This window comes from Athene noctua, chromosome 14, assembly GCF_965140245.1.
Source record: "Athene noctua chromosome 14, bAthNoc1.hap1.1, whole genome shotgun sequence".
NCBI classification, from domain to species: Eukaryota; Metazoa; Chordata; class Aves; order Strigiformes; family Strigidae; genus Athene; species Athene noctua.
The window spans coordinates 3,678,562-3,698,089 of NC_134050.1; the positions used below are offsets into that span (position 1 = coordinate 3,678,562).

The 19,528-nt window shown below is 34.7% G+C and overlaps 1 protein-coding gene across 3 annotated transcripts in view; it reads left to right on the forward strand.

Annotated features, from left to right (window-relative positions):
* CCDC73 (coiled-coil domain containing 73) overlaps positions 1 to 19,528 on the forward strand; it is a 78,853-nt gene that overhangs the window by 45,336 nt on the left and 13,989 nt on the right. For all 3 annotated transcript variants that reach the window (XM_074918214.1, XM_074918215.1, XM_074918216.1), the window contains 6 exons: positions 2,236 to 2,371; positions 4,882 to 4,961; positions 10,580 to 10,708; positions 11,052 to 11,111; positions 13,638 to 13,742; positions 17,744 to 17,854. In XM_074918214.1, coding sequence (XP_074774315.1) covers positions 2,236 to 2,371; positions 4,882 to 4,961; positions 10,580 to 10,708; positions 11,052 to 11,111; positions 13,638 to 13,742; positions 17,744 to 17,854 — 621 coding nt within the window. The remainder of the gene's footprint in view (positions 1 to 2,235; positions 2,372 to 4,881; positions 4,962 to 10,579; positions 10,709 to 11,051; positions 11,112 to 13,637; positions 13,743 to 17,743; positions 17,855 to 19,528) is intronic.

The following is a 19,528-nucleotide window of genomic DNA, read 5'->3' on the forward strand; positions in this document are numbered from 1 at the left end:
AATGGAGCCTTACAGAAGCCAAACAGACTGGGCCAGATTCATCTTTGTGTAACTTGAATTTACACACAGGAATGAATTTGGCCCAATTCATCTTTATTGCTGTGTTGCTCTACTGTAGATTAGAAATAGATTAGATGTCTAAGTAAATGGATATATTTTCTGAGGTATTAATTTAACCCAATCTCTTCAGAGAAAATTAATTTTAAAATTAATCAAGTAGTACCTACAAAGCTATTAACAAAAATAGAGGAACACAAAAACCTTAGTGTATATGAAAGAAAGGATAACAAATAATTTTTAAAAAAATCAATGGCATGTGTCACTGAATAGTTTCCTGTGAATATGTATTTTCAAACACCACCTCTCAAAACGAGAGAGAGGTTGGTAAAATTCATTAAATACACTTTAAGTTTACATTTACATTTAATTACCATGTGGGATTCATTGTGATAAGATGTTACTTAGTCCAAGATTTTAACAGCAGTAAAAATAGTGTTATATGCTTACAGAAGTAGTTAGAAGCCCCCCATACAGATAAATAATCTTAAAGCAGAAGTGAAGTCGTCATATTCCAAGATACTACCACTGCTAATTGATGCAGAGGAATTAATAATTGCTCATTAAAAAGTTGCTTACATTTTTCTGGGAAGCACAGGGTATTAATCTGCATTGGTTTCACTAATTAAATCAAGGTCACCGCTGCTCTTTAAAAGTAGTTGATGCACTTATGGTTTTTAGCAAGTATGTTGAAATTCTTTTATTTCGGTGTGTCAAATACACAAATTCTCTCCTAGCTGTTCTTGCACTATGTCATTTTTAACAATCCCTGAACTGGAATGGATGAGGCTGTTGGGCATCTCTGGAGATGGCTTAGTACTGACCCTGCCCTGCTCAGAGCAGGGTCAGTTAGAGCTGTGTTCAGTCAGGTTTTCAGTATCTCTACAGACAGAGGCTCTAGCCTGTCTGTGCAACCTGTCCCAAAAGTTTGACCACCCATACAGTAATTCTTTTCCCCTGAAGTTTAAGTGAAATTTCATGCCTTTCACTTTGTGGGCAGTGGGCACCACTGAGAGGTATTTATCCACATTTCTCAGATCCCCGTCACCTCTTCTCCAGGCTGAACAGTCACAGCTCCCTCAGTCTCTCCTCACATGTCTGGTGCTCAAATTCTTTTGATTATCATAGTGGCCCTATACTTTGAACAATGCTGTACTGAAAAAAAAAAAAAAAATTTTTGTTTGCATTTGTATTGCAATATAGCTTAAAAACGTTTCTGTGTTGATTAAAACCCTGTTAAGCTGGAAAGTGTTTAAGACAGTAAAAGGAAGACAGTGCATTTACTAGTGGCTTTACAAAGAAGATTGAATACAGTTGGCATAATAGATTGCTTCTGTTATATAACAGGAGACAATAAATGTCTATAGGCCTTATTTTCATGATGCCTATGCTAGAATTGTTGCCCAATTTTAAGGAGCTCCTATTCTTACCCGTCTCCAACCACTCAGGCGTTTCTCCCCTGTGCTCTCTGTGAAGGTGCTGGGACCGTGGATTGTGGGAGCTGTGATTTAAGTTGTCTAGAATTTTTAAATGGGCCTCATATTTTGTTGTATTGCTCCGACCTTAGAGTGTGGTGTATTTGGTTTAATACTACAGTAGGGACAAATAAGCAGCTGGAGCAATGAGGTACAAACATATAGCTGCTGAAACCACTGATTGTTTTGAATGTGCAGCCAAAGACATGGGTAGGTAAAGCCCCAGACTGCACTGAACAGCACAGACATCCCACATCAGAGGAATGTGAGACGCAATGCTGTACTGAGTGGTAGTGCAGGAGGATGAGTACAAACCACAGGCAGCATTACTGTGTTACGCTGTGTTCACAGTACAATGGCAGATGAAATAATATGTTTAAGCCACATAACAAAGGAAAACATGAAATCAGGGTTTGAAAACAGTTAATACAGTTCTGCAGACCTTTATATGAAAGTAAATATAAGGGACAACATATCAAAATATGTTAAAGTGCTTTTTTTGAGAATCTAACACACAGGTGAAGGTCTTTGGTCTGAAGTGCTATCTGGAAATGGGCACTGATCATTCAATATGAAATAGTGAACTGAGATATTCTGGGGATGATTTTGCATTTATGCTATTATGTTAGAAAGCATTTGGAGAGTTGATTTACACATGCTAGTTACTATCATTAAGTAGGTGCCTAATTTATGTTTCTAACAGGATCAAAAATTACAGATGCACTTAACAGCGAAAGAGGAGCATCACAAGAAACTGAATGAAGTTGAGAAGTGTTATGCTACCATTGCATGTCAGTTTGGAATCATAAAAGGCGTTCATGGAAAACTAGAGCACAGTGGTATGTATGCCTTACACATCCTCCAGCATTTGTTTTTGATGTGTTTTGACAACACTGCGTTGGGGACACCTGACAATTCAGAAAAATAGCAGCTACCCCGTGCCAGGCATCAAATATAACAACTGACAATTACTGTATCTCAGTCCCTATCTCGGTGCTTCTTTCTGTGACAGTCCCAGGTTAAGCAGCACACGCCCTGTATCTCTCCTGCCCTTTGCTGATACACTACTACAGTTGTGTGTGTGACTGTGTAGTAAATGATGTTGAGGAACTGATTAGTGTTCAAAACAATTCAGCAGCAGACCTACCCCTTTAAAAAACAAAACAAACAAAAACCAAAACCACAAAACCAAAAAAACCCTGCTTAATTTGGATCAGCCTCCTGTTGCCATTCAGCATAATCAACTCAAACAGTTGTATCAGCTCAAATGAGGGAGTGAAATGAAAGGAATTAACAATTAGGGGAAAATGAATGCTTTAAAAAGTAGGTTTAATGCTGGGAAATAAAGAGAGAACATTAATGAAATAATAAAAATTATTTGCTTGTACAGAAATAGAAAATCTTAAAACCAGTTCAGTAAATAAATAGGGTGGTATGAATCATTTTATGCAGTTATCATTGTTGCATAGATTCTGACTATCGCTATTCAAGCCTTATAAATCTGTACCATATCCCTGTGTTTGTGTTGAAACGTAACAAAATTATTTGTGAAACTACTAATGCACAAAAATATAATTCCACATCCTTTTATATAAATATACACTTACCTGTAAAATAATAAAGCTGATAACCTCAAGTAATAAAAATACTTCATTTAAACGAAGTTTTGTACCTATTATTTTGAGAGAGAAATCATTATTTCTCATCACAAAGTGATAAACTGTGCAAACATCACAGTGTATGTGTAGAATATGGATTTGTGTATTGTTTTGGGTGCCTGCAGTTTTCATCCATGTAAACACATACACAGAATGTAAATAAAAGTAAGTAATTTTTAAGGAAAGGGAGAAATAGTTGTAGAACTCAAAACAAATAAAAAACCAAGCAAACAAAGAACACCAAAAAACTTTTCAAATACCGAAGCTTGTAAATTTGGGCTTTTTTCTGCCTGAAGCCAAATAGTTTTTTCAGATCTAGTTTAAAGAAATTGGTAACATGCTCTACGTGTATTTGTGATGTTTCAGTACTTTTTGTATTCAATTTTTTAAATAGGCTAATATTAAAGATAGGGAAAACCTTGGGTTTTCCCTTTATTTACACTGGACAGGCTTTTCTGCTATGTCAGATACAGAAAAATCTTTTTGCAGTTTCATGGAAAAATAACATTTAGTCTCAGTATTTACACTATTGGAACCATATATAAATGTTTTTTGCCATGCTTCTACTTATATGTGTAATTGCAAAACGAACCTCTAGAAAAGATTAAAGATCCCACTATTAGTATTTTAAAGCTAGAGAGTGAACACGACTCTTGTTGACAGATAGCAAAGAGTTTTACCAGTTTTTGCCAGCTTATTTTTGTGGTTTTTTCTAAGTTGTATCAGAAGATATTGGTTATATTCTTAAGTATTTTAATTTGTTAACCATATAGTCTCACAAAAACCTGCAGAATTGCTTATTGTATTGCAAGGCTGCTGTCCATCATTCGCCATGATGCTTGCCATCTTTAACAGAAAAGGACAGGACTTCCTAGGTGTGATGGAGTGTCTGGAGTCCTTGTGTGCAAGTGTTGTGCCACAAGCTTTTTGAGAAAATAAAGAAAATTTATTAGGAGTTAATGAAGAGGAATTCAGAAATAGAAAAGGGTGAAGAGAGACCTCAGAGGATCAAAATACTAAATTGATTTTATTACTGATAATACGAATAATGAAAGGTACAGGGACCAATGAATATATTCAGTTTTTCATTGGGAATCTTTAAGCAATTTCCCAGTGGTACTTTGGCACGTATAAAAGTCTAAGAGAAAATTCCATTCCCTTTCAAAAGGGACAGAGGTTATTCTTAAGAGTTTTCTTCTCCATTATACTCTGCTGTTTGCTGTCTTCCATGTCCTATATGCATATAACTGTACATCTGTTAATTATTTGAATGTTCTGTGGTGCATTATATTCTATGTTCCTCTGAAAATAATTAAACTCATCAGAAAATTACAATCAAAGCCTTAGTTAAAAAACAAAACTAAGATTAAAAGTTCGTGGAGAAGTGATCCTAGTAAAGTGAAATCAAATTACACTCAAAATTAAATTACAAATTAAAAAAAAGGCAAATCAACGTACAGAAAAGTTTTAACTCATTGTTTGAGGTATAGAAGAGCTGGTACCACCTGGTGTAACCCTGCAGTGTGATATCACACTACACAGAAAAAGTAGTTGAGTCATTTTTAGTCCTAGTCTTCTTTCCACAAAAATGTTTTAATTATTTTAGATACTATATACACGTACATTGCAGTTATAAATCAAATATTCAAATATGAAAGTATTTATTAACATGTTTTAATTTTTGTTTTAAGTACAGGAAGCAATACAGCTCAATAAGAAATTAACATCTGTGAATAAAAGACAAGAGACTGAAATAAGTAGTCTGAAGGAAGTAAGTATAGTATATATTTCTGAATGTGCAAGTGGGATTTTTTGGGACTTCCAAAAGCTGCTGGAGTATTAACAGAAGTAGTGGACAAGCAGCAGAAGTGTTCTTCATTCTATCACTAATGGTCAAATCTTATGCTCCCTTGTCATGCACAGATAATTCAGACAAATGCCAATTAAAATTGGAGCAGCTCTAAATAGTTTCTGCAGTTTGGGAATTTTCATTTACCTCTACAGTGTCCTACTTGTTTCTTGTTAATTATTAACAACTTCTCTTCTTCCTGTGCTGTGTTGTCATTGCTTCTCACATCTGATGCAGCGCTGGTTTCAGTTTAGGCAGAGATAGAACATGAATAGTAGTTGCCATAGGAGCAAACAGGTAGTTGAACATAGAAACTACTATTTGCCAGGTATGTTTCTGAGTCGCACTCTTGAACATATGTAATAGTGGGAAGGACAAATTTCTCGTTTCCCTTTGAGCTGTTTCTTAAGTGCTGACAGGAAAAGACCAAAGGGACCATCTGAAGCCAAAACTGTCTTGTAAACTCAGTATCTTTTCATACCACATCTTTTTCATATCTCTTCTTTCTGTTGCACTTTTTTTTTTTTCCCTCCCTTTGATTCTCTGAGGATTTTAAGTAGGGAACAAATGCATGATTGTTCTTGGCTTCTTGGTCTAATGTTCGTTCCCCGCTACCATGGAACCTTGGCAAAGTTTGTGAATTTCTTGCAAAACAAAAAGGGTGTGTGGGGGAGGTAATTTGTAAATGAGGTTATTAACTGTGACCATTTTACGTTTGGATTAAATTGTTCAAAAATTGGATGTTTGCCTGCCATGACCTTTCGTTTCCCTGAAAAATGAGATTTGAAGGTACAGAAGTACTGAATCTAGTCATTCTAGAAGTCCCTGAATCTAGTGTTGTTTTTATTTCTTAAGAGCACACAGCCTCTTATTGTTAAGATACTTTGGAGTATGATGCCTCTAGAAGCCTGACTTAAAATTAAATTTTGTCTTGAAGCAGAGACAGTTTAAGATTTTTTTCATTTGGTTCATTCTTACTTTCTCTAGTGCTTAACATGAAGATATTCGAGCCACAGTAAAGATTAATCAGGAATTCAATCTAGATTTGTTTAGTTACATACTAAAATAGAACACGGCAAGCCTCAATGCCAAAAAGATCAAATTCTGAAGTGACTGATCTCAAATATTTCAGAACACCTGCCATCATAAAAGCAGACTGAGAAACACAATAATAGTAAAGCAGAACACTGGAAAAAATCTCAAATTAATTTCTAAATCACAATTAGGTTTTATGGCATTTAGAAATGTTTATTTAGCTACATAATTCAAATGATAGATTTTATACATAGGTATATATTATACCTAAAAATTGCATATATTTATCTGAAATATTTGATGGATGAAAGAGCAACAGCAAAATATTGGAAGTTGTCCATGGTGATAACTTTCCTCTATAGAAAAGCCATATTTGTTAGAATGCTAATATTTGCATAGCCATGAAGGTCTGAGGACAACTCTCGTGTGCATTGGGTACCCTTCAACTCTACAATTCCTTTAAAAAAGAATAAATAATTTGTATGTGACAAAAAGAGGGACATTAATCTAAAATGCAGCACATCTTTATTGTAATATATTGTAAATAACAACAGGAGTTTTAGAAATTTTTAAGCATCACAGTAAATTAGATTTGTCGCTTTTGGTTAAGAAACCAAGAATAATTCATTACTTAGAATTCTCTGAGGGTAAGTAATTTGAGAGGTAAGAAAAGAAAAATGTTTAAGAAAATTTTACGTGGTGAAGTTTGTGAGTAACAGAGGTGTGCGAGATAAACTGATACGTGATTTATGTACTCCAGTAACCAAGCATACTGCTTGATCCATTTTTTTTCAGCTGTACTCTTGATTCTTAAGGTCATGGGTGATGAATTTTAAATAAAATACTGTTAGATAAGCAGAAGAAGGGGCCAGCTGAAACTTAATCTGGCTTCCTCAGTTCACCAGGAAATGCCTTTATCGTGTTTTTTTCTGAATTTCTTATTGGTTGTTTAGTATTTGACCATACTCTTCTGAATGATGGTGAAAAACTTAACTGGAATTTAATTTCTTAGCATTCTAATATTCATGAGTGCTGCAGCACTTTGCTGTGGCTGTCTTATTTTGCAAAAAAGGTGACGAGCTGTTTATCTGGAAACATATTTTTAGAAAAAAAAAAAAGTTGTATATAATAAAGGCATGCCTTTTCCCTCAAAATGCAGAATTTCTGTGAAAACAAAGTTTAAAATGAACAATATAGTAAACAAAATAGAGCCTTTTTTCAATATTCTTTATTTCAACAGTTTGCTTATAAAGCATTTTTGGAAAGTTACGTAGTGAGAGTGCATTTCTGCACTGTATCTGTAATGACACTTGTTAGTTCAGCACAGCTGTTTGTGAAGGGCTGTGCCTCCTCTTTTGGGTCACCCCAAGAGAAGAGAAGTGCTTGAACCCAGTAAGAAGTGCCCTGAGCTAGTTTCATTTCATTGTGGTTATCTTGTACGTAGCCTAACCATTGCAAAAGTGATCTTGATGCAGTCAAGTGTTTTTCCTTGTTGGGAAGTGTCTCTCTTGTAGATCTGAAGGGACCTATAAGAGACACAAAACAATGAGAAACGTCTGGTATTTAGAAGAGTCTGAAAGAGGGATTACCAGGCTGTTTTCACTTGCTATACAGCTGAAAGAAGTCATGGTATGTGCAGCAGAAGTTGGGACAACTTATAAAGCTGGTTTCATCTGCCTTGGAGACCTGACTGACAGAGCTCTAACAGCTCTGTTAACTTGTGGGTTCAAACTTCTTTCCTCTATAGCCTCAATGCTGGAGTGGAAATGAGTGTCCCTAGTACCAAAATCTTAATTTGTCTGTCAGCTCTTATCACAGCCATTACTTTGACTTTGGTTGTAGTTTCCTCTTGACATTGCCTGCTTAAAAGTCCATTTCCTAAATTTTAGCTTAACAGACTGTGGCATCATTTTCTTTTCAGTAACATTTATTTTAGGACTTTAGATATTCAGTGTGGTAGGATTCTTTTCAACCACTATGAAAATGCTTGCATTGAAGTCTGGGCAAGAAACAGGTTTCTTTCATTCTGCTGCTTAAAAACCAGCTATGCTGCTCAAGGCCTGAAAGATTACAAGAGAGTTGCACCAATCTAGAAAGAGAGCAAAAAGCTAAAGTTTTAATTTTGGATACAGGTAAAGTTTGTGTAAGGTATCAGCACTGTCCTGGAAGGTGGTTACATCTGCCTGTGCTGGCTGTTTTTCCAGTCCCATACCACCTCTTCATACTGGCACATGTATTTGTGTGGCCTTGAGGGCAAGCAGAATGAAAATGAAATTTTGTATTGATCAAAACTACATTTTACCCAAAAAAGGGAGGAAGTTTTAGCTTAGATCAACTGGCAAAAGGAAAATATATTTAAGGAGCAGTGCTGTTTCTTTTCTGAGGCTCTTGACTTCTACTGGCTTGAAGTGTTTCTGAAACCATGTCCCTAAGTGTTGGTTGCTAGCAACACATCAAAGGAATGGATTTAAAGCCTTGGCATTCTTCCTTAGCATTTCCCCAAAACTGATAAAATTATTTTTCAGATTCAATTTAATTTACAGGGTTCTGAATACTGCTAGTGATCTAATAACAGCTACTAGAAAAAGAAGCAAAAACTCTGGGGGTGAATTATTTTTTTTTAATTTCAGAGAACAAGAAAGTAGATATATGTATGTATAAAATTATATTATTTTCACAGCTACATAGCTTGTGCTTTCATTCACCATGGAAAACTTTACCATTATTTTGGATGATCTGGTTTGTGTTGGTTCTTTTTGGGTTTGTGTTGGTTTTTGGTTGTTTGTTGGTTTTGGTTTTTTCCTGCCCACAACTTTGTTAGATTAGCAGATCTGGGTTTGGTTCGAGATGGGTTATACACATCCACTTTCTATATATAAAGAAGAAAATCCAGTTGTCTTTTCTACCTCAAGGACATGATTTACTTAGTACAACTTGTTCTTTCGCCATGCCAAAATAAGTAGTAAGGTTTTTCTGCACACAATAAACTTGGGATTTGGGGAAATGTATAGTATCAGATCCATAGCAGGCTTTTGCACCTGCTTATGTAGCACACAACCTGTTAGCTGTGTTCTCTATACCATTAATCTAGTTCTCTGTAAAGATTGGCACAGTGCCCCTTTCCAGTTTTACAAAGTTAAAAGTGCTTGCACCTTCTGCCACTTAAATATGCAAGCAGAGTTCCTACATTTCATTACAGAGCCTTCTCGTAAAAACAGTACAACTAATAAATGTTTTTATTGCAAAAGATGGAAAAAGTCTTGCTAGCTTACAGAACATCACAATTCTAAAGCATTGCTGTCTTTGGATTCTATAACTGATTCTGCAATTACACTTAGTACCTACTGGATCATTTTAGATTTCTTTATGACTAAAATACGTGAGAAATAAAGTCTCTAGCAAAAAGATGATTTATTTAAAAGTAGTACCTATACTTGTATTTTCCATAAAACCTTGTGAATTTCAGCTACAACGTAATCTTCCCTTTTTCTTTTGTACTGTTATATGACTTTGTCCAGAACAGTTAAACCATTGGTCTGTGATAAGATGGAATTCCAGTTTTGTGAAGAAAAGTTAAACAGACCAAACTTAGTTGTTAGATAAAACTATTACCATTCTGAATGCTTGGTTCACCACTATGGCATCATGAAGAATTCTTGATACTATCTGTGAACAGCATTCATAACCTCTGCTATTTGTCTGAGTAAACGTCAAAGCGCTCAAGGAGAGAGCGATATTAAACAGACTACCTTGTACCAGAATGGGAGGGGTGGGGGAGAACAGGGCACAATATTTATGACTCCAGGAACTATAAGTTGTAATTTAATGAGATCAAAGCATTTGCTGTTTATTTGCTGCGCTAGGAGCTTGGAATAAACTGGTTAGAAAACAGATACCAAAGAAAAAGCAGGATATTTAAAAGATTATTAAGACTATAAAATCAAAGGCATATTTTAGATGGAAAATCATGTCGTAGAAACCTCTAATATAAAATTAATTTAGCATTCTCCTGAGATTAAGTAATTAATGTTTCAGGAAAAGCAAAGATCCTCCAAATTTATAGCCAGTTCCTGTTTTTACCAGATAGTCGCTGTTCTTTGTTTTTTCCTCCTGATTCCCAGGGACGTACACAGTAGTTATAACAGGTACTTTATTCCTATTGTATATGTCAGTGTATGAGTTTTGACCAATACCAACTCAATGTCCATTTCTAATATACTACTTGGAAGAGAAAATAACAAAACGCTTAAGTATCATAAATACTTCAAACAGTAAAATTACCACAGTAACATTTTACCTCTGAAAATAAACTTTTAGCCATGTGTGTCAAGTTTAAAGTTTAGCAAATCAGTCTTAACGAATTTCAGTTCCTCTAATTTATTCTGTTGCTTCCATACATTATTTAAAAGTAGGGCATGACTCAGGATAGTTTAAAAGATTTGTCTTTGTTTTGAATTGCAATGCCTATACTGGATGAACTATTTATACGTGTTTCCTGTGTTAAGGAACTGAAGAAAGTAACTACAGACTTGATAAGGTCCAAGGTCACATCTCAGTACAGGGTGGGAGAAGAAAACATCAATCTTGCAGCAAAGGAAAAGCAGTTTCAAGAACTGCAACAAAAAATCAAAATGGTATTTTTGGAATTTAAACAAATTTTTGGTGAATATTTTCTGTTCTTCGTTTGGCAAATATGATGGCATTGATCTCTGATGTATACAGATTAGTGATTCCTTTCTACTATAACTGCATATGCAATATTACAAAACTCTTTCCAGAATGACCTTTTCTAGGGAAGTAAATATGCTATGAATGTAAGTATAATTTTATAGTTTAAAATATGGATAAGAAATAATTTCAAAGTAATTGTTTCTTTATCCTCATGATGATTCACAATATCACGCTAATACAATATTGCTAAAGAAAATAGTAATTTTAAATGCTGTTTACTGTTCTTCATGCTCTTTTTTTTTTAAGGAGACAGCAGTAAGTAAAAAAGTTCAAGAAGAAAATGCTCACATTAAAGAAGAAAAGCTGGTGAGTTGTTAATACAACTTTGCTATTTAAAAATAATTTAAGAATATATGTGCTCTACTTCATTTAAATTATTATACCAAGCTATTAAAACTAATTAACATGTTTACTCTTTAGAAATATTTTAATATGACCATAAATGGGATCATCTCAGTTTTTAGAAAGTGTATTAGCAGAACAAAGGCCATTGTTTGACACTTTGTTCCAAGTGTTAGCTTTGCTATACCCATGAAATAGTTATTCCATATCGGTTCAGTACAAATGAGCAATAAGGTTTGCATAACGTGCTTGCTGCTCTGCTTTCTGGTTGCCAACAGTTACTATAGTACTGCTGGTATTGAAACCAGGTAAAACTGGAATCGTGTCACTCACGGACAAAGGCAGTGGTGTTCCATTCATACAGAGCATATACATTTACAATATTAAGCTACACCTATACATAGCTGAAGAGAGTTAAGACTGCCTTCTATTGCAAACTCAGGTGTGTTCCAGAGCAAGTCCTGATATTCAAACCAAGTTACATGGAGTCAAGTATCAAACACAGGAAAAAAAGGGGAAAAAAAAAAAAAAATCCCCGTAATAACAGCATAATACACTGCTTTGCAGAATATTAAGCATAAAAAGGGTGGTTGTTTTTTTTTTTCTTAAACGGTTGCAGAATTTTCATTCTGCAGTTCATTAAACCAAACATGTCAGAGACATGTATCATTCTTGTTCTTGAGGAGGGACAAAAGCAGTATTTTGCTTGCATACCCACTGAGCACTTATGGAAAGCTAATCCAGCAGTACGCTTCCAATCCATAAAAGCCTGTTTGCATTTTGAGTTTGCTTTTTAAAAATACTTGTCAATAAACATAGGGGAAAAATGAGAGACATTCTCAGGCCTCATTACTCCTACACCCCTGAAGGCACTAAAAGCATTTATATGGGACGCTTATAGCGTAATTCATATGCATATTTGATAAGTATATCTAAGAGAAGGACTCTATTTTGTTTCTCCATTTTACTCTGTGTGAATTGCTAGGGCTTGGTTGTTTGGTTTTAACATATGGAGAGTTTTGGTATAAATCTGGGGAGGGCTCTAATATAGAGGTGAACATCATATTTTCTCTAAGAACTTGGGTTAGAAGACCTGGATTTCTTTATTATAGAGTGCTACAAATTCGCTATCTGGATTAACTGAAGATGTTGGCTTCAGTGCTTCTTGGACTGAGGCTGAATATACTATCTAAATTATAGCTGATTCACACTGAACTGCATGCAGAGAAGCAGTCTTGTCCAGTTGAGTGAACACTGTACTTGATTTAAAAGGCACGGCCAACTCTTCTGTAAGATGACACTGGGCAAGCCATTCCACATCTCTGTGGTTCAGTTTTCTAGATACAAAATTGAACTAAAGATAAACTAAGCTTCAGTTCAAAAATATAATTTATCTCTCCATAAGAGTATACATGCATGAAAAGGAATGAGAGTACACCCAAAATAATGATTTTAATTTTTAGTAGCTAGCTGTATCTGTGTATACCATAGAACCAAAAATAGATAAATTTGAAAGCTCTTTGCAAGTGTATGAAAGTTCTTTGTTTTAATAATATATTCCTCTCTCAGTATATTTTGAAGGAACTGAGAACATTCGAGACTGTCATCTGTCTGTAACTTGGGGGTGTTCTCCCCTCTGCAGGTCATCTTTTATTAACCGATGTTCCAGTCTTTAGAGAGTGCAGGTTGGCTTGGCCAGATCGTTCCCTCTGTCTTTGAATCTTTGGAAATGTGTTTTGTATTGTTTAATATAAAATGACACTCGGTCTCCATTCCATCCACATTTTCAGTTAACTGCAACAGACATCATGGCAGCACCCATGGATTTGTAAATCTATATCACCTTAATCAACTAATTTTGGGTGGCTCTTTTTTTAGAACTTAGTCTTCTTAAAGTAACAATATAGTCTTGATTAAGGTACCACAAAAATTCAGATAGTGACAGCAAAATCTGATGTACTTGCACCACGTGATGCAAAGCTAATGTGTGGTAGTTCACATCTATTGGGATTTAATTTAGGAGATACAGAATAATGTCACACGAGAGTGATCCATTAATGGGAGTGATTATCTGCCTGTCCTATCATTTCTCTGGGATTTTCCATATTTTTCCAGAACTGTAATACGGTGCCATAAAATTTTTCTGTTAGATTAACTGAACTCACACTGGGGTTGGATTTGATATATTTTAGTCAGATTTGCACTGAAATATGTTTAAAGTATAAAAGGATTCTTCACTTTAATGATAAGAAAATTCTCTGAAAAAGAATGTTATAATAAGTTATATTAGTGATATTTTCTCCAAGGCAGAAGGCCAGGAAAACCTGGAGTTCTGTTTTCTTCCTACAAGCCCTTCCCCAATGTAGATGTTAGAGTACATTTTTATATGCATGATTTTGTAAACACTGGCAGAATAAAATTAAATATGTTAATCTAAACTTCAGAAACAAAATCTGATTGAATATATCCTAATTTGTTTGTATTAATAAGGAAATTCTCAGCTCTCTACAATGTGTGCAGGAGCTGCTTCAGCGACTAACCCAAACGAATGTTAGAATGGAAAGTGAATTAAATGCACTGAGAGAAGAGTATCAGGTCAGATTTTTTTGTTTTTATTAGACAAGCTGTTACTATCTGTTATGTATTTTTTAAGTCCAGGGCTGTTAAAGACATCTGTATGCTTTTTAGAACTTTTGACCTCACTTCCATTGCTCCCTCAGCTCCTTAACTGTCAGCATGAACCTTGAAGCACAGTCTATGGTTTCCCTCTTTTAGTTCTCCCCCTAAAGTAAATCATGGTTGCCATTTGTATCAACCATTTCTGTAAAACCAGAACATATTGGGGGTTGCTTTCAAGTATTTTGAAATAAAATTATTTTATTACTTTTGTTTCCTATAATTTTCACATAGGTATAAACTTCTTTTCTGGAAAGTACTTTGAATTTCAGATCTTCATAGCCAGAGCTGGTCCCCAGTTTTATTAGAGCAGAGGGCCTAAGATAAAGCATATCCTTAGCCACTTGCTGTGTTGTCTGGTGTCGTATTTATGTGAGAGGTGGTAAGTAGTCATGCTGGAGAGCGTGGAGTTGCAGCATTGCTCAGTTCCTCTTTGAGCATGTAAAAGTAGCTTCAGAACACTTTAGATTCTGAATTACACTACCAGTCAGATTGGCCCATAGTGCACTAAAGATTAAAGTCATACCTGTTCCGGCCAGTTGTACCATGCAGAGTTCAAGTACAACCATTAACTGGACTATTAATAATTATTATCTACTATTTGTCCATACATAACTGTAGCTATTCCATTCTTTGCTTGTTCCTGTGAGGCCAAGGTTTTGAACTAGGATCTGTTAATTCCAAATTAAATTTTGCACGTGCATGTATACTTTCATGTATAAGCAAATGCTTCCATGATAAACTGAAATTAGATTCACTTCATATAAGCCTTTACTTTGTCTTTTAATAGATGTAATCAGTTTGCCTTCTGCCACAATATATGAATTTTGCATTTTGATGAAACAAGTAAGGTTAAAGATGAATTATATTCTCCATCAGAAACCAGCTAAAATTTCACTAGGAATTAAAGTACCTGACTTGTAGTACTGGATAAAGCTGTAGTGACTGGAAGACAAAGTCACTGATTTCAGATGTTTAGGTTCCTGTATTTATATTAGTCTAGAGTGTCTGATTTTCATGACTTAAAATTCTTTGATCTTGGAGTTCTCTAGAACCAAGAAGAAGCTATTGCTTCCCATCTCAGATAAAGCTTATAGTATGCCTTAAATTTCCAGCTAGAACTGTGAATGGTGTCTGTGAATCTTCATCTTTGAAGACTCCGCATAAATGTCTACAAGAAAAGTTTGTTTTCTTGTTGTTAAGGTATGAATTGAGTCCAAGTCTTGGTTTTGCAGCCTGTACAGGCCAGCAATTGGTTTCTGATGCAATTACACTAATTCTGATTAGAGAACATGCTTTGGTTTGGGTCCTGTTTATATTAGACATTGGGAAGGTATTAATGTTTTCTGGTTTTCTAACTACAGGACAAACTCTTTCTAGTCATAAAAGCTTCAGTATAGTTTCAGAGGTAATTTCTTGCAGGCATAAATACTTTAGATTGAAGTGGTGTGCAGGACATGAGTAACTAATAAGAGGCTCTTGATTCAACCTTTGAAAGCTCAGTTGACTATACAGGGACTCCTCAATACTTAGTTTGATGTAAATATTTCTCCGTAGTCTTCACTGTGGCACTTAAGATCAGCTAAGATTTGATCTCCATTGGGTTTTATGAGAGCGTTCTGTGCATTCTCAAAACCAAGATGTTTTCACTTGAAAATGGGAATTAAAGGACTCCTAACATTTATATAAACACATTATGAGGTATAAACTTTCAAGACACCACACCTGGAAACATAAAAATGGCTAGATATTTTAATGGATGGATTTTTTTTGTAAACCCGACAAATACTTGCATAAAATGCAGCAATTCCCTTAAGCAGCATGATGTAAATACAATGGTATATTAAAAGTGAACGTCACATGTGCTTGTTCTTTCCATATGAACTCCTGGGTTATTTTGATTTGTCAGAAATGTCTGTCTTTCTGTTTAAATGGTAGTCGTAAATAAAGCAGTTGTTGCTTTTTATTGCTAGTCGTTTGGCTGACAGTTTGATGCAATTACCAGGATATTCCAGGGAATGAGACAACATTAACTTCTTATTTTGCAGTGTCAGTTTTTTAAAGCAGTAAAGGGAACTTATAAAATAGGGAGCTGAATATGTAACTTGAAGGGTCTACCCCCTTTCCTGCCAACTTGAGAGCTATTGTTGTTGTCTTAATTGATTCTAGAACCACAGTATGATGCATGGGGTCTGAAGGTTCTGTATTACTCTTATGCTCTGTCCTATATCCCTGTCAAATTTGTGGAACTTGCTCATCAAGAAAAAGTGTTTCATCAGAATGACAGAAAAATGGAAGGAGTGGTTGTACAGTCCCATGGAAATATTTGTATTCCTATACTCACAAAATATTGCTGTTTATTTTTGGGCTTGAGATGACTGAATACTTAAACTGGCAAGGTAACAGTCAAGAAGGATCACACTGTCCTTTCTCGTTCTGTCTATGTACACTTAGTTCTAGAATACCAATATCCTTATGAGTTCAGAAAAAGAAGTTATAATTCTTTAACAGATGACAGAATACTTAAGAATGCAAGGAATTCAGGTATTCCCCTCTCTGTACAATTGCCTTTAACATAGGATCAGTTGTGTTCATCTGCTACTCCTGATACTCCGCCCTAAGAGCCATGCTGCAAATAACTATTGTATTCCATCTCAGAGGAGGTTGCATCTGAGAGGCAAGTAAAAGCATCCGTGGGGTTAGAGCAGGTTTGTCAAAGGCAGCAGGTCTTGTACTCCTAGTTTATAGAACTGGATGAAAGGTGCTACATCAGAGTGTGATTATTCAGATGATGTATTGTTGAATTTTCTCATCTTTCTAATTAGATAAGCTGTCAGAGAAGATCCATTATATTCTTACGCACAACTTTTTCCATGTGTATAAAAATGCAAGGTAGTCCGAATTTTCCTGCTGTTAATACCTGTAAAATATATTTGTATTAATAGTGTAGCTAAATGAATGGAGGCATTTTAAAACTGATGCTAAGTGAATCGAGAAGTAGACTCAGTTTTAGTGAAAAGATTAAGTAAAAAAGAATTGCTTTGGAGCATTGCCTCCATAACTTAACACTTTTCAAGTGGACTTTCAAAGAAGCCCAGAAGAGTCATAAATACGTAGCTGGTCATGTAGTTACATGCATCAAAGTTGTGTTTACATTGTCAAATATATTTCTGTCATCTATATAGTAGATAATGAATGCAGTAAGTCTATACTGTTTGCTATAAAAATGTGATAGGATGAAAATTCCGGCAGTACCTGAGATGTGTGTGAAGTTACTGTTGATTTACACAAAGCTGCTTTAGTTTAGCACAGTAAAGCTGAGTTAACCCAAAAATGTTGCCAGTATAATTATGATAGTATAAAACTTAATATTACTGTTACTTTAATGCACTCCTATTCAGTGATCTAATAAAAATAAATTAAAGGATAATCAGATGTATACTTCATGTTCCAGTAGATATGTTTTAGAATTTAAAGTTTATACAATTTATAAGATACGTTAATAAACAATTTAGAATAGAAAAACTGGTCAGAAAAATAAAAATATTTTATTTGAGTATACAGTAGTTTTTTCTTTAAGTACAATGGGCCTAGATTGTGCTACATTTCATATTTCTCATCTCTGGACTTTATATTACTTTTTCAGCACATTAAAACTTATGCAGTGAAACTGAATAATGGCAAGTGTTTTTATACCCTTTTATAGCCATTTCTTTTTTCATAACCTCCCCCTGTTTCCTGTTAGCTAAACTATAAGCACCTTTCTGTTAATTTATGAAAATTATTGTTGAGATAGCACATTATCACTGATCTGTATGGCACTTCCAGCATGTTAGAAGCAAAGGTCCAAGCAACATAAAACACATCAAAATTCATTAATGTGGTATTGATTATTTTTTGGATAATTAATTTTATTGCAGACCCTTGAAAGAGATAATGAGCTGCAAAGGGAGAAGGCAAAGGAAAATGAAGAAAAGTTCCTTAATCTTCAGAATGAGCACGAGAAGGCACTAAGAACTTGGAAAAAAGATGTAGGTTTATTAAATTAAATGTTAGAGTATTAAAAAGATTTTGAAATAGTCATCAAGCATTTTAAGGAATTCCTAAAAGCCAAGAAAATACTGCAGATATAATACAATAAAAACAACCAATTTCTTTTCCAGTAATGCAGACTCTTCTAGAAATGAATATTTTTAAAAGGTAGATTTAGGAGAAATGCTGACTGCTGTGCTCTAAAAGGTCAGTGTACTTCCTGCAGTTTTGTAAAGCAAGAGCCCCAAGGTATTAGGAGTTACCTTGCATTTACCACTTAAATATTCCAGAATTACACACCTGCCATTACCTAGACATGGAAGCGGATATAGTTTTTAATTTACATTGAATTTTATGTATTCTTCAGGAAATTAGCAATTTTTTACACAACTTATTCAGAGAATACCAACATTTCTAGGCTGCACTCTTGTACTCTGAAAAAACTGTCATTAAAATGTCATATAGTAAAAAGTGAAGGTAAACCCACATAGACTGAAATGACACAGACTAAAGGTACTTCTGAAGGGCCACACGCCCAGAAAAAAAAAGCAACCTCAAACTAAATCAGGTAGAGATACTGAAGGCTTTGCAGTAAAGCAGACGTCCTGACTTGACAGGAATAATTTAATGTGGACTGCGGGATGAAAGAGGATAAGAAAAGTTAAAAACCTGTATGTCCTCTCAGTAAATTCATCTCTGTGTACACCTAAAAAATATTTTGTCTTCAATATTTGCCATTCTTTCTACTACTTGATTAGTTTTAAAGAATATTTCAGTAATTATTTAATCCAAAATAATCAGCAAAATATTGTAGCTGTAAAAATAATCTGCAATAATAAATTCATGTTTACAAGAAAGATTAATACTTGTTCAATAAGACAAGATCTGTTTAGTGTGTGGAAACTGGACTCTAAGCAGCATTTGCCTAATAGTCTATCTTTTTTATTTCTATGTAATTGGCACCTACTGCCAGAAAGGTTTGAATTTAGTAGATAGATCTTAGGGAGGCTGGAGGGAAATAATGCAAAGTTATCCTCGTAATTCTGTTGTCTAAGGCTAACTCTTTTGGTGCAGCTACTGTGGAGGTGACTGCAACCATGAGACTACAAAATATCTGAACTGCTCTGAGATTTGATCTCTGATTCCTAGGAGAGTCTTACACCATCATTTCCTGTATAGATAGGGGAATTGGCCCTGCTTATTTGTCAGGAATGTTTGCAACATTCTTTAAAAGATTTTTTTTTTCTTTTTTTTTCTTTTTTTCTTCTCCATATTTCTGCTATGGCCAACTAGAAATTTGATCTCTTAATATCTTAAAGTATAGCATCATCATGGATGATGTTAACATTATACACCGCTCTGGAAATATTTGTAAATTTAATTAAGGTATTTCTGTAAATTGGCCCTTCTGTTCTTTTAACAACTTGAATTTTTGACCATCCTTTTTGTTTTAAGTACAAAAATTTGTTACATACTCACTGAAGAAGCATTGGATACTTGAGGCTATTTACAGAAGTAAGGTGCCAAGAAAATTATTTGCTCTTGTAATTTCTTGGCAATGTAGGTAGAGAATGAATGTGGAGTAGCATGTTTATCTTTGAGCCAAAAAGGAAGAAACCTACAAATGCAAATCTCACTTTTTTGAGCATTGCTACATGAAGTAAATGATGAAA